The sequence below is a fragment of the Gobio gobio genome (genome assembly GCF_949357685.1).
Source record: "Gobio gobio genome assembly, chromosome: 1".
Lineage (NCBI taxonomy): Eukaryota > Metazoa > Chordata > Actinopteri > Cypriniformes > Gobionidae > Gobio > Gobio gobio.
In genome coordinates, this window is record NC_137097.1 from 70,237,921 (window position 1) to 70,250,803 (window position 12,883).

The 12,883-nt window shown below is 37.7% G+C and overlaps 1 protein-coding gene across 1 annotated transcript in view; it reads right to left on the reverse strand.

Annotated features, from left to right (window-relative positions):
• The window catches only part of tbl3 (transducin beta like 3), a 41,252-nt gene that overhangs the window by 3,542 nt on the left and 24,827 nt on the right, over nt 1–12,883 (reverse strand). The window contains exons 19-22 of the mRNA XM_079836680.1: nt 9,887–9,990; nt 5,998–6,069; nt 3,569–3,727; nt 3,380–3,473 (exon numbers count right to left, since the gene is read on the reverse strand). Coding sequence (XP_079692806.1) covers nt 3,380–3,473; nt 3,569–3,727; nt 5,998–6,069; nt 9,887–9,990 — 429 coding nt within the window. The remainder of the gene's footprint in view (nt 1–3,379; nt 3,474–3,568; nt 3,728–5,997; nt 6,070–9,886; nt 9,991–12,883) is intronic.

Consider the following 12,883-nt stretch of genomic DNA (forward strand, 5'->3'; position numbering starts at 1 on the left):
TTAAGGTTAAATTAGAGAATTCTTATTCAAAGAGGCAAATTAGAGTCATTTTATGGCTCGAAAAATAATTTCCATTTGTAATGCCATTACCCACTGGTGCCTTTATGGCTTTTTAATCAATATACATGTATCTAATCTAGCTAAAAATAGTATTGCAGTTTTGCATTTTAATAAATATTTAGGTATGATCAAATACTAGATTTCTTTAAATGTGAAATTTCAAAATGTTAATAACGTACATATCCTTATTTCCTTATATGTACAGTAGGCTATGAATTGATACTGAAATTGAAATTGATATACCGTCGTATACCGTCAGCCCCTCAATGTCTGCAACATTTATCAAGTTCATGGATAATTGTGTGTGCATTTATTAATCATTTTGAGTCTAAAATCATCCCATAGATAGCTTACATTTAAATTAATTTTTAAAAACAAAAGCAGTTTGAATCGCTGTGCTCCCATCCACTAGAATATGGAAAGATTCATTCTGATCACACAGCAAAAAAAAAAGTCATGTTCTTCCTCAGTATTTTTGTCTTGTTTTCCAGTGCAATCGTCTAAACACTTTTAAAATCAAGATGCATTTACTTGAGACACAACATGACAAAATATTAAGTCTCGTTTTCTGTGAAATTGACAAAAATTAAGTATATAATTAAAACAAGATTTGCCAATGAGCTCAGAAAAAACTGAGATATCATGACATGATATTTGTTTTTGTTTTAATCATAAAATCGCTTAATTTTGGTCATTTTTTCAAAACTTCATTTTATGCATCTCAAATAAGATGCAAAGCCGTTTACATAATTGTATTGGACAACAGGACAAAAATACTGGGGAAGATATACATTTTTTTGCAGTGCATGCAACATGTAATGCCAAAACTTTATGAATTCAAGACTCTGTTTTATGACCTTTTAAAAGGCCTTAATTGTGGGAATTGACAACGGATCAGAGAAAGCATTGAGAATTTTTGTCTCAAAGTTGAGATATGTTTAGAGAAATGTGTTGAATATCTGGCTAAAGACTGCAGGCAGTGATGTCCGTCTCCGACATATCAAAAATATGCAGATTATGGAGGAGTTTCTGATTTATTACGGATTTATTGCGTAAATTATATTGTTTACATATAGCCATGTTTCCTTTAGATGTTGAATGCAGTTTAAATGCTTTTATTGTTACAAGTACACAGGAAACATTTTTTGAAGATGCTTTACACAACTACCTTACATACTTCCAAGGAAGAAAGCCGACGACAATAATAAGGAAAAATTTGATGCGATGTTTGACAAGGGAAGTCTTCAAGATGAATGAGTGATCAGCGAAAGGAATGTTTAATATTTGTTTAAAGAAAGTTTTGGAGAATGGTGTTGATTTAAACACTTCCTGAAAGATCAAAATTGAGTTGTGACTCATGTAGTTCTACAGAACTGCAGTCAGATCAAGGAAATAAACATCGGTTCATTAAGTAGCATGTGACGCACTTTGGTGCGATCTATGGTGGTCTATTTTGAAGAAAACTTGCTACCTGAAGAAAAGTATTGCCTCTTTAGATTTATAGGTTTGCTTTCTAGTGAGCTTAAAAATTGCTGGTGCAAATCTGGGGGACTGCTCAAGTGTTGGGAGATGTTTGCGTGGTTGTTGCCTACTGGCTCAAATCAGAGGATATCAACACAAGGCAAATCTGTTTGCTTGGACAAGTAAAATTAACGCATACAGGACTAGTTTTGCACCAATGTTTAATACTAATATTATAATGGGTCATGAACTGATCTTGAAATCCTCAGAGGCATCTCTATTGTGTTGTTCCTGGAGTAATCCTGTGTTTGCATCTCTCTCGTATTTACGACTACAAGACATGCATGAATCGGTGGGCAGGGCTAAAGAAGAAGACTTCGATCCTCTTCTGCAGAGGTGGTCTTTCATCAAACTACACTCACCTAAAGGATTATTAGGAACACCATACTAATACTGTGTTTGACCCCCTTTCGCCTTCAGAACTGCCTTAATTCTACGTGGCATTGATTCAACAAGGTGCTGAAAGCGTTCTTTAGAAATGTTGGCCCATATTGATAGGATAGCATCTTGCAGTTGATGGAGATTTGTGGGATGCACATCCAGGGCACGAAGCTCCCGATCCACCACATCCCAAAGATGCTCTATTGGGTTGAGATCTGGTGACTGTGGGGGCCATTTTAGTTCAGTGAACTCATTTTCATGTTCAAGAAACCAATTTGAAATGATTCGAGCTTTGTGTCATGGTGCATTATCCTGCTGGAAGTAGCCATCAGAGGATGGGGACATGGTGGTCATAAAGGGATGGACATGGTCAGAAACAATGCTCAGGTAGGCCGTGGCATTTAAACAATGCCCAATTGGCACTAAGGGGCCTAAAGTGTGCCAAGAAAACATCCCCCACACCATTACACCACCACAACCAGCCTGCACAGTGGTAACAAGGCATGATGGATCCATGTTCTCATTCTGTTTACGCCAAATTCTAACTCTACCATCTGAATGTCTCAACAGAAATCGAGACTCATCAGACCAGGCAACATTTTTCCAGTCTTCAACTGTCCAATTTTGGTGAGCTCGTGCAAATTGTAGCCTCTTTTTCCTATTTGTGGTGGAGATGAGTGGTACCCGGTGGGGTCTTCTGCTGTTGTAGCCCATCCGCCTCAAGGTTGTGCGTGTTGTGGCTTCACAAATGCTTTGCTGCAGACCTCGGTTGTAACGAGTGGTTATTTCAGTCAAAGTTGCTCTTCTATCAGCTTGAATCAGTCGGCCCATTCTCCTCTGACCTCTAGCATCAACAAGGCATTTTCGCCCACAGGACTGCCGCATACTGGACTGCCGTTTTTCCCTTATCACACCATTCTTTGTAAACCCTAGAAATGGTTGTGCGTGAAAATCCCAGTAACTGAGCAGATTGTGAAATACTCAGACCGGCCCGTCTGGCACCAACAACCATGCCACGCTCAAAATTGCTTAAATCACCTTTCTTTCCCATTCTGACATTCAGTTTGGAGTTCAGGAGATTGTCTTGACCAGGACCACAACCCTAAATGCATTGAAGCAACTGCCATGTGATTGGTTGATTAGATAATTGCATTAATGAGAAATTGAACAGGTGTTCCTAATAATCCTTTAAGTGAGTGTATAATGTAATAATGTGACAAAATCCGAAAAATAGACATTAAGTTTTGAGTTCTGATATTTTTTATAGTACAATGAGCTCTTACATGCCAAAAGATCAATGACATTCGATGACCCCTTTAACCCAGAGTATGAGCAATAATACTGATTGTTCCCTTAGCAAACACCACTGATCATTTAATGAATACCCAACCAGGAAGTTTCAGGAGTTTGTTTTTACCTCTCTTTACCACCTGTAATACGCATTTTCTGCCACATGTAATCCAGAAACATCGAGGCCTGCAGGAGACGGCCAATCCGCTGCATGTGTCTCTCTGCAGGAAACAAGATTCAAATGTATTACATCCTTTGATGAAAACGCCAGAAACACATCATGCGTGAGTTGGTCTGGATAGAAGTAGCACCCCACCTGTGTACGGGATGAGTCCCTCCAGATGCGATCGCGCCCCCTGATACTGCAGCATCTCCTCTGGGCTGAGGTGTGTGAGCAGCACCTGCAGGATGGCCTGAGCGTCCAGACAGCTGCGCGAGTTAGTGTTCCACACCACACAGTAGCGCAGAACCGTCTCTGAAAACAACACGCCAGTCACAATCAACCTGATGACCTGCTTCAGCGGATCACAAAACTCACCATTCGGATCATATTACAGTTATTCAGTCACGGATCGGATCATTTTTCAGAGCAACAAGCACAACAAAATGTGGGGGATGGGTTAACTTTGCTTTCCATTTATTACTTAAATCTCACTTTAAGTGCTCCGATATCACAGAAAAGACTACTTGCCAAAATAATGAAGTTGTTACATTATTAAAGGCAAGTGAACAGTCAGTAATAAGAACAATTACAAGAGCAGATAAATACAAAACAACAAAGATACAAATAAAGTAAGGTCTAACTGTGGTATTCATTCCAGGTACAGAAAATTGAATAATTAAATGTAACACTATAGTGTTCACTGCATAAATTTAAAGTGATAGTTCACCCAAAAATGAAAATTAGCCCATGATTTACACACCCTCAAATCATCCTAGATCTTTCAGACGAATACAATCGGAGTTATGTTAAAAAAATGTCCTGGCTCTTCCAAGCTTTATAATGGCAGCCCGAAATTTAAAGCCCAAAAAAACTACTTACGAAGAAAGTGTAATGCAGTTCAAACCGCTTACGCCATGTCCGACGTCATCGTGGCGCCAGTTACGCTTTTTTCGTAAGTTGAATACGGAAGGCGATCCGGAAGGATATTTTACTTCATAATGTGTTAAATATGGATATTTTGTTCTACAAAAACCCATCGATTTGCATAAGAAGGCCTTTATTAATTTGTTACATTTATATAGCGCTTTTCTAGGCACTCAAAGCGCTTTACATATAGAAGGGGGAATCTCCTCAACCACCACCAATGTGCAGCATCCACCTGGATGATGCGACGGCAGCCATATTGCGCCAGAACGCCCACCACACACCAGCTGATTGGTGGAGAGGAGACAGAGTGATGAAGCCAATCTGTATATGGGGATGATTAGGAGGCCATGATGGACAGAGGCCAATGGGCAAATTTGGGATTTTTAATGACCACAGAGAGTCAGGACCTCGGTTTAACGTCTCATCCGAAGGACGGTGCTTGTTACAGTATAGTGTCCCAATCACTATACTGGGGTGTTAGGACCCACACAGACCACAGGGTGAGCGCCCCCTGCTGGCCTCACTAACACCTCTACCAGCAGCTACCTGGTTTTCCCAGTTGGTCTCCCATCCAGGTACTAACCAGGCTCAGCCCTGCTTAGCTTCAGTGGGAAACCAGTCTTGGGCTGCAGGGTGATATGGCTGCTGGTTAAGTGATATGGCTGCTGGTTATTAACCCCCCGGAGCCGTGTGGAGCAGTTACATGATGGATAGATGCACTTCAACTTTTGGAGTGCCGTTATAAAGCTTGGATTAGCCAGGCACATTTTTAATATAACTCAGATTGTGTTCGTCTGAAAGAAGAATGTCATGTACATCTAGGATGACTGGAGGGTGAGTAAATCATTGGCTAATTTTCATTTTTGGGTGAACTATCCCTTTAATATAGATTCATCTTTGTTAAAGCTGTAACACATTAGTATGTATTTTAGTATTAGTATATTAACTACAACTTTTGCCTCAATAAACTCCTAATTTACTGCTTATTAATAGTTAGTACGGTAGTTGTTAAGTTTAAGTATTGTTTAGGGATGAAGAATATGGGCCAGCAGAATAAGGCATTAATATGTGCTTAATAAGTACTAATAAACAGCCAATATCCTAATAATAAGCATGCTAATAAGCAACTAGTTCATAGCGAGAATTAGACCCTGTAAATAAAGTGTTACAGCTGTGTTTTGTTGTTTGATTAACACCAATGACAGACAACAGCAGGTATTTATAGGCTGCTGTCACTTTAAGACCTAATGCATGGATCCAATATAGTGATACACATCCGATTTCTGAACTTTTTACGTTCACTTAAGACACAACCGACTGTGTTTTGAATTGTGACATTGAATTGATTCCTCTTTTGTTTCTCCACACACACAGAGTTTGCACGCTATCTGAAACACACCTCTCTGTGTGTGTGTGTGTGTGCGGCTGTGCGCACAGATAAAAGTGCGCGAGAAACAAATTAAATGGTTTAAAATCTATTGAATGTAAACTAGGCAAGACAAAACACATGATAACCTTTCACTCCATGGCGGTTAAACTTGCAATCAATCTGCGAGCAATCTCATGCGCGCGCCGAACCGTGGAGCCTGGTCCGTACGGATCAACTAGGATCTGTTTAACCCCTATAGTGCACTACACCAACACATGGCAGGTACCTTTCTGATCCTGACGGAGCTTCAGGAGGGTCTTTTCTAGCTCCTGTATCCCATCCTCCTGCTGCCGAATTTCTATGAAAGATTAAAGAAAATAACATATCATCATGATTAATTCTGTGTGTGTGTGTGTGTGTGTGTGTGTGTGTGTGTGTGTGTATATTATATATAACATTTATGATTATTATCAATAGCCCTATTCGGACGGTAGTTGTTTCTCATGGGGTCATCATTTACAGGGGCTAGTATATTTTGGTTCTGTGAACTGAGGCTTTTGCTGCCAAAGGGAAGTGGCGTTTAGAGGTTTCTGCCAACGAACGAGTGTCTCAAGTCTTAAATGTCACATGATCCTTCAGAAATCATTCTAATATGTGAAAACCCAGCCAAAGTCATTTTTTGGTGATTCACCGTTTTATACACAAAATCATCTTACATAAAATGTAAAGAACATTCTGTGAAAATATAACCCTGATATCTTTAATATTGACTGAGCAAGACCATGTCAAAATTTAGCTGAATTTCGGCCTCAGAAAATCATGATTTTGAGAACAAATCAAGCTTATTTTTAAAACGGCAAAACATTTTAAACATTATTATTCTGACTGTGTGCCATTTACCACATAAAAGCTAAGATTCTCCCATTTTCAGTGATATAGGACACATTTATGGGAGTTTTGTAAAACAAGACTATTTATTATGATGTGCATGTCCAAAAAGCGTGAGACATTGAAACGAATGGGGGAACCACAAGAGCTTGATTTACCAAGTCAGTTCACTCTAATGATTTGTAGGCTATAACTTTATTAGTAAAATGAAATATCAGTAGAAAATGTCATTGATAGGCCTATATATATATATATATATATATATATATATATATATATATATATATATATATATATATATATATACACACATTAATATATCTCTTTCTGGGCTATTGTGTAAAATTTGTAGTAAATCTAATGCCCTACCGAGTTAATAGGTCAGTCTCAAACTTTGTGCAGACAGTTAGTCATAACTGTGAATCTTCACTTGCCTCACAATTCAATAAGATTATGATTCATTATGATTTTTTTCATGGCTCATGGCGTCCCACACATTATGTTCTCATTCATGCAGGTTCTATTCATATAGGCTTACAAACCGAAACCAAAACCACAGACGCAAGTGCTTTGCTTCCGAAGGACATATGCAACTTTTTTTTATTAACCCTCTGGTGCTCTTCGTTTAGGGGTTGCATTGGTCATCTTCCCCGTCATAAGTGACCGGACACCTAAAAATTAAACTTCCTCCACCCCAGTAAAACCAATGCAATTTATTTTTCGTCAATAATATTTATTCTTTTTAATTTTGTATTCTGAGATGATTTTATGGTATTTTTTAATATTTATGCAATAATGATGGTCTATTTTTGCCATTGAAAATTATACACATTTTTTTTTTTGTAATTTCATTTAAATAACTGCAGTATTTCAGGTTAAAATAGAGACTAGGCCTTCAAAATAATAGTTTTTTGAAGGCATATTAGCTCTTTTGGAATTATTTAAGAAATCATGCAACCATGGCTGTAACCACTAGAGGTCTCTATGGAGAGGCTTGAGAATTCCCTAGTTCTGTTTTGAACACATTTAATGATTTTTTGTTGTTGTTGATGGATTTGAATATACATTTTAAAAAATCTCAAAGACTATATAGTTTTAGATATTTTTTTGTTGTTGTTAGAAATACAGATTTTTTTTCTGTGAATTTGTGTTTTTGCAGATTTCCTATTCATTTTCTATTGTGGTCATTTTTGACCGAAGAGCACAAGTGGGAGTATTTTTTTTACGACCTCTTAGCATGCTCGAATCATGCCCCCAATTTTTTGTGTGTTTACATACCTAATGCTAGAAAGGTCACCAAGTTTCATATCATTCTGATGAAGCTGTGATTTTAAAAAATCCCAAATGTGGTTCATAGGCTCAGTTTTTCATAGGTGTGTGTGTATAAGTGTGTGTGTGCGTGTGTGTGTGTGTGTGTGTGTGAGTGGATGTGTCAATATCACACTGTTGATGTTTTAGTGTCACCCCTTTACTGCTGTGTTCTTTTTCTTCAGCATTGTGGCTGATTTGTAGATTGTACACACAAATATTCAGAGAATGTTTGTGTTTTTGCAGATTTCCCATTCATTTCCTATGGCCGGTCATTCATAACCGAAGACAATGAACGCTACTTTTTTTTTTTTACGACCAATTAGCATGCTCGAATCATGACCCCAATATTTTTGTGTGTTTACATACCTAATGCTAGAAAAGTCACCAAGTTTCATATCATTCCGATGAAGCTGTGATTTTTAACATTTCAAAACAGAAAATCTTCCTGTCAGAAATGACCGAAGAGCAGCAGAGGGTTAAAATATAATACGGGTTCATTATTTAGCCTACAAAAACAGTAGGCCTATATTAAATCATTATTAATTAAACTATCAGCTGTTCTGTTCCTTGTGCTTCATGTGCCGTGGTCGCCCTGTCAGAGAGCGAATTCATAAACCCAGCGCATCTGCATGCAAAAACCAAACTATTTCGACCAGTATCAGCCATTAAATGTCTTTAAAATAAGATGGATATATAGGCAGAAGGTGATGACATTTCTAACAGAAATCCACACAGAAACCGGAACCCTTTCCCGACACTGACCTGATTGTTGCTCGTGTGGATTGATATTATGGTCTGTTTGCACTTTGTAATTGCAAAAATTACGTTTCTGAACAGAATGATAGAAGAATCAGCAGTTGTTTCTGCATATAGACAAATAAAATTAATATTTAAGAAGCCCACGTCCGGTATTTTTATCAAAATAATAAAACGTAGTGTCCATAAAATCATTAATTGCAGCATTTATAATATTATAAATGAAAAATTGAGTACTGGATCGTGGTAAAATCTATCATTTACAGCAATACACACAAATTACCTGCTTTGGTCATTTTTATGACTACTTTGACGCTTTATATCTCATAAATCGATTATGCGACTTTAGCCGGGGTTTCACAGGCGGGGCCACATATGCTGATTTAATCTGTTACGGTTAGTAATTATTATTGGAGCTCAACTAATAATAGGGTTGACTTATTATCAATGTGAAAAAAAATGTTGGGTTACACTTTATTTTAAGGTGTCATTGTTAGTGTAATTATATAGTACTGAGCAACAACTGGTAATTCATTTCTAGTACTCGCCGATACCTATATATTTATTAAATTATTTTACAAGTACACAAGCTTGGTAGCAGTATCGGTGTAATTATGCATAATTTACTGTTACTATGGTAAAAACATGTAACAAGGACACTGTAAAATAAAGTCTTAGCAAATGTTGCTTAATATTTTGGTGGAGACTTGATTTTTTTTTCTTTGATGAATAGAAAGTTGGAAAGATCAGATCTGCATTTATTTGGAATAGAGATCTTACATAATATGTATTTGCCATTTACGAGGTTCAACCAGTTTAGCCAAAAGGGCAACGCTTGAATTTCTGAATAAGAGTCATTGATTACACCTGTCGTATTGTGTTAAACATAGACGTGGTTAAAGGAACAACAATCAAATACAAGACATGAGTAACAACACACCAGACCATCATCTTACACAATCATAAGCCACCATTGGAAATTAGCCAGTGTTTGAGTTACAACACTCAGGAAACTAAAGCGCATTCACTTTTTCCAAATAAATAATTATCAGACAAAAGAAGTTTGAAATGGAGGCGGTGGAGCTTCTCGGATTACAGGCGAGTAAACAACATGAGAGTATAAAAATGTGGATCAACCAGATTTTATTCCAAATAATCAGAGTGGCCATTTAAAATAAATGGGTAGACTCACTGATGCGGAGAAACAAAAGAAAGAGTACCTCTGATGACTCTTAAGGCCGTGTGCGGCTGATCCAGAGAGATAGCGATACCCAGAGCCTTCAGGTACTTCTTTTCATGAAGCAAATTTGACAGTTCCTGCTGCCTGCGAAGACGCCACAAAAACCATAAGCACTCAAAGGAAGACTTTGTTTGGTAATGAAAGACAATAAGCAGCAGCAATACTTTCAGAAATAACTTTTTTTGGTCATAAAAAAAATAAACTAGACTTCAATAACTTTTAAATGCATCATTATATTTAAATTGCAAACACATGAGGGGAGTCTCATATACATACATCATATACAACTTTAAAAACACATAACTCCAAAACTATAGTAAGGAGAGTCAAATGGTAGGTATCATTTTTATATTTTTAGAAAATATAAATTGTATTATATTTGGCCAATATATTGCTGAGAAATTGCTGATAAAAGGCAATTTTTTAAAATATATTTTTATTTATTTTACAAATATTTCTTATTTAACATTCAATAACTCAGGAAGGAAATGGGGCAACAAATTTTTTTTTTTGAGGATGTTCACCTATATTTAGTCTGCATCTGGATCAAATTTTGTGGTGATTGCATAAAGTAATCAAAAGTTACAGCATTTAGAACAAAGGTAGCCTTTTTGTTCAGTCCTTGACACCCTGAAAAAATTTAGAAAACTGTTGTTTTCTGAGTGTCATACACAAATTTAAAGACTCATAACTCCAAAACTATAGTTAGGAGAGTCAAATGGTAGGTATCATTTGTTAGCAAACATTTTATATTTTTAGAAAATATAAAATGTATTATATTTGGACAATACATTCCTGAGAAACTGCTGATAACAGGCTTTTTTTTTTTTTTAAATATGTTTTTACTAATTTTACAAATATTTCTTATTTAACATTCAATAACTCAGGAAGGAAATAGGGCAGCAGAAAAAAATCTTTTTGGGGATGTTCACCTATATTTAGTCTGCATCTGGATAACATTTTGTGGTGATTGCATAAAGTAATCAAAAGTTACAGCATTTAGAACAAAGGTAGCCTTTTTGTTCAGTCCTTGACATTTATAAAAAATACGAGCCTGGTATATTTACAGTGAGGAAAATAAGTATTTGAAAACCCTGCTATTTTGCAAGTTCTCCCACTTAGAAATCACGGAGGGGTTTAAAATTGTCATCGTAGGTGCATGTCCACTGTGAGAGACATAATCTAAAAAAAAAAAAATCTGATTTTTGAACTATTTATTTGTATGATACAGCTGCAAATAAGTATTTGAACACCTGAGAAAATCAATGTTAATATTTGGTACTGTAGCCTTTGTTTGCAATTACAGAGGTCAAACGTTTCCTGTAGTTTTTCACCAGGTTTGCACTGCAGGAGGGATTTTGGCCCACTCCTCCACACAGATCTTCTCTAGATCAGTCAGGTTTCTGGCCTGTCGCTGAGAAACACAGAGTTTGAGCTCCCTCCAAAGATTCCCTATTGGGTTTAGGTCTGGAGTCTGGCTAGGTCACGCCAGAACCTTGATATGCTTCTTACAGAGCCACTCCTTGGTTATCCTGGCTGTGTGCTACGGGTCATTGTCATGTTGGAAGACCCAACCTCGACCCATCTTCAATGCTCTAACTGAGGGAAGGAGGTTGTTCCCCAAAATCTCGCAATACATGGCCCCGGTCATCCTCTCCTTAATCCAGTGCAGTCGCCCTGTCCCATGTGCAGAAAAACACCCCCAAAGCATGATGCTACCACCCCCATGCTTCACAGTAGGGATGGTGTTCTTGGGATGGTACTCATCATTCTTCTTCCTCCAAACACGTTTAGTGGAATTATGACCTTCATTGTGGTCTCATCTGACCACATGACTTTCTCCCATGACTCCTCTGGATCATCCAAATAGTCATTGGCAAACTTAAGACGGGCCTGGACATTTGCTGGTTTAAGCAGGGGAAACTTCCGTGCCATGCATGATTTCAAACCATGACGTCTTAGTGTATTACCAAAAGTAACCTTGGAAACGGTGGTCCAAGCTCTTTTCCGGTCATTGACCAGCTCCTCCCGTGTAGTTCTGGGCTGATTTCTCACCTTTCCTAGGATCATTGAGACCCCACGAGGTGAGATCTTGCATGGAGTCCCAGTCCGAGGGAGATTGACAGTCATGTTTAGCTTCTTCCATTTTCTAATGATTGCTCCAACAGTGGACCTTTTTTCACCAAGCTGCTTGGCAATTTCCCTGTAGCCCTTTCCAGCCTTGTGGAGGTGTACAATTTTGTCTCTAGTGTCTTTGGACAGCTCTTTGGTCTCGGCCATGTTAGTAGTTGGATTCTTACTGATTGTATGGGGTGGACAGGTGTCTTTATGCAGCGAACGACCTCAAACAGGTGCATCTAGTTTAGGATAATAAATGGAGTGGAGGTGAACATTTTAAAGGCAGACTAACAGGTCTTTGAGGGTCAGAATTCTAGCTGATAGACAGGTGTTCAAATACTTATTTGCAGCTGTATCATACAAATAAATAGTTAAAAAATCATACATTGTGATTTCTGGATATTTTTTTTTAGATTATGTCTCTCACAGTGGACATGCACCTACGATGACAATTTCAGACCCCTCCATGATTTCTAAGCGGGAGAACTTGCAAAATAGCAGGGTGTTCAAATACTTATTTTCCTCACTGTATATATTGATCGTAGATGCCTAATTCTATTGATCCGTGCAAGCGCTAATGAGGCATCTACGTATACATCTATGACCACGCTCTATTTTGACCTCACTTAGCTAATGGCTGAGCTCAGAGATGATCGCGTTCGTCTGATAAGAGGTGAAATAATAGCATAAATACAGTTCGGTTTCTCACAGAAACTGATCGTTTCGCTAGATAAGACCCTATTTATCGTCTGGTATCGTTTAAAGCTGCACTGAAACTGTCATTTGGACCTTAAACCGTTTGGGGCCCATTGAAGTTCATTAAATGGAGAAAAGTCATGGAATGTTTTCATCAAAAACC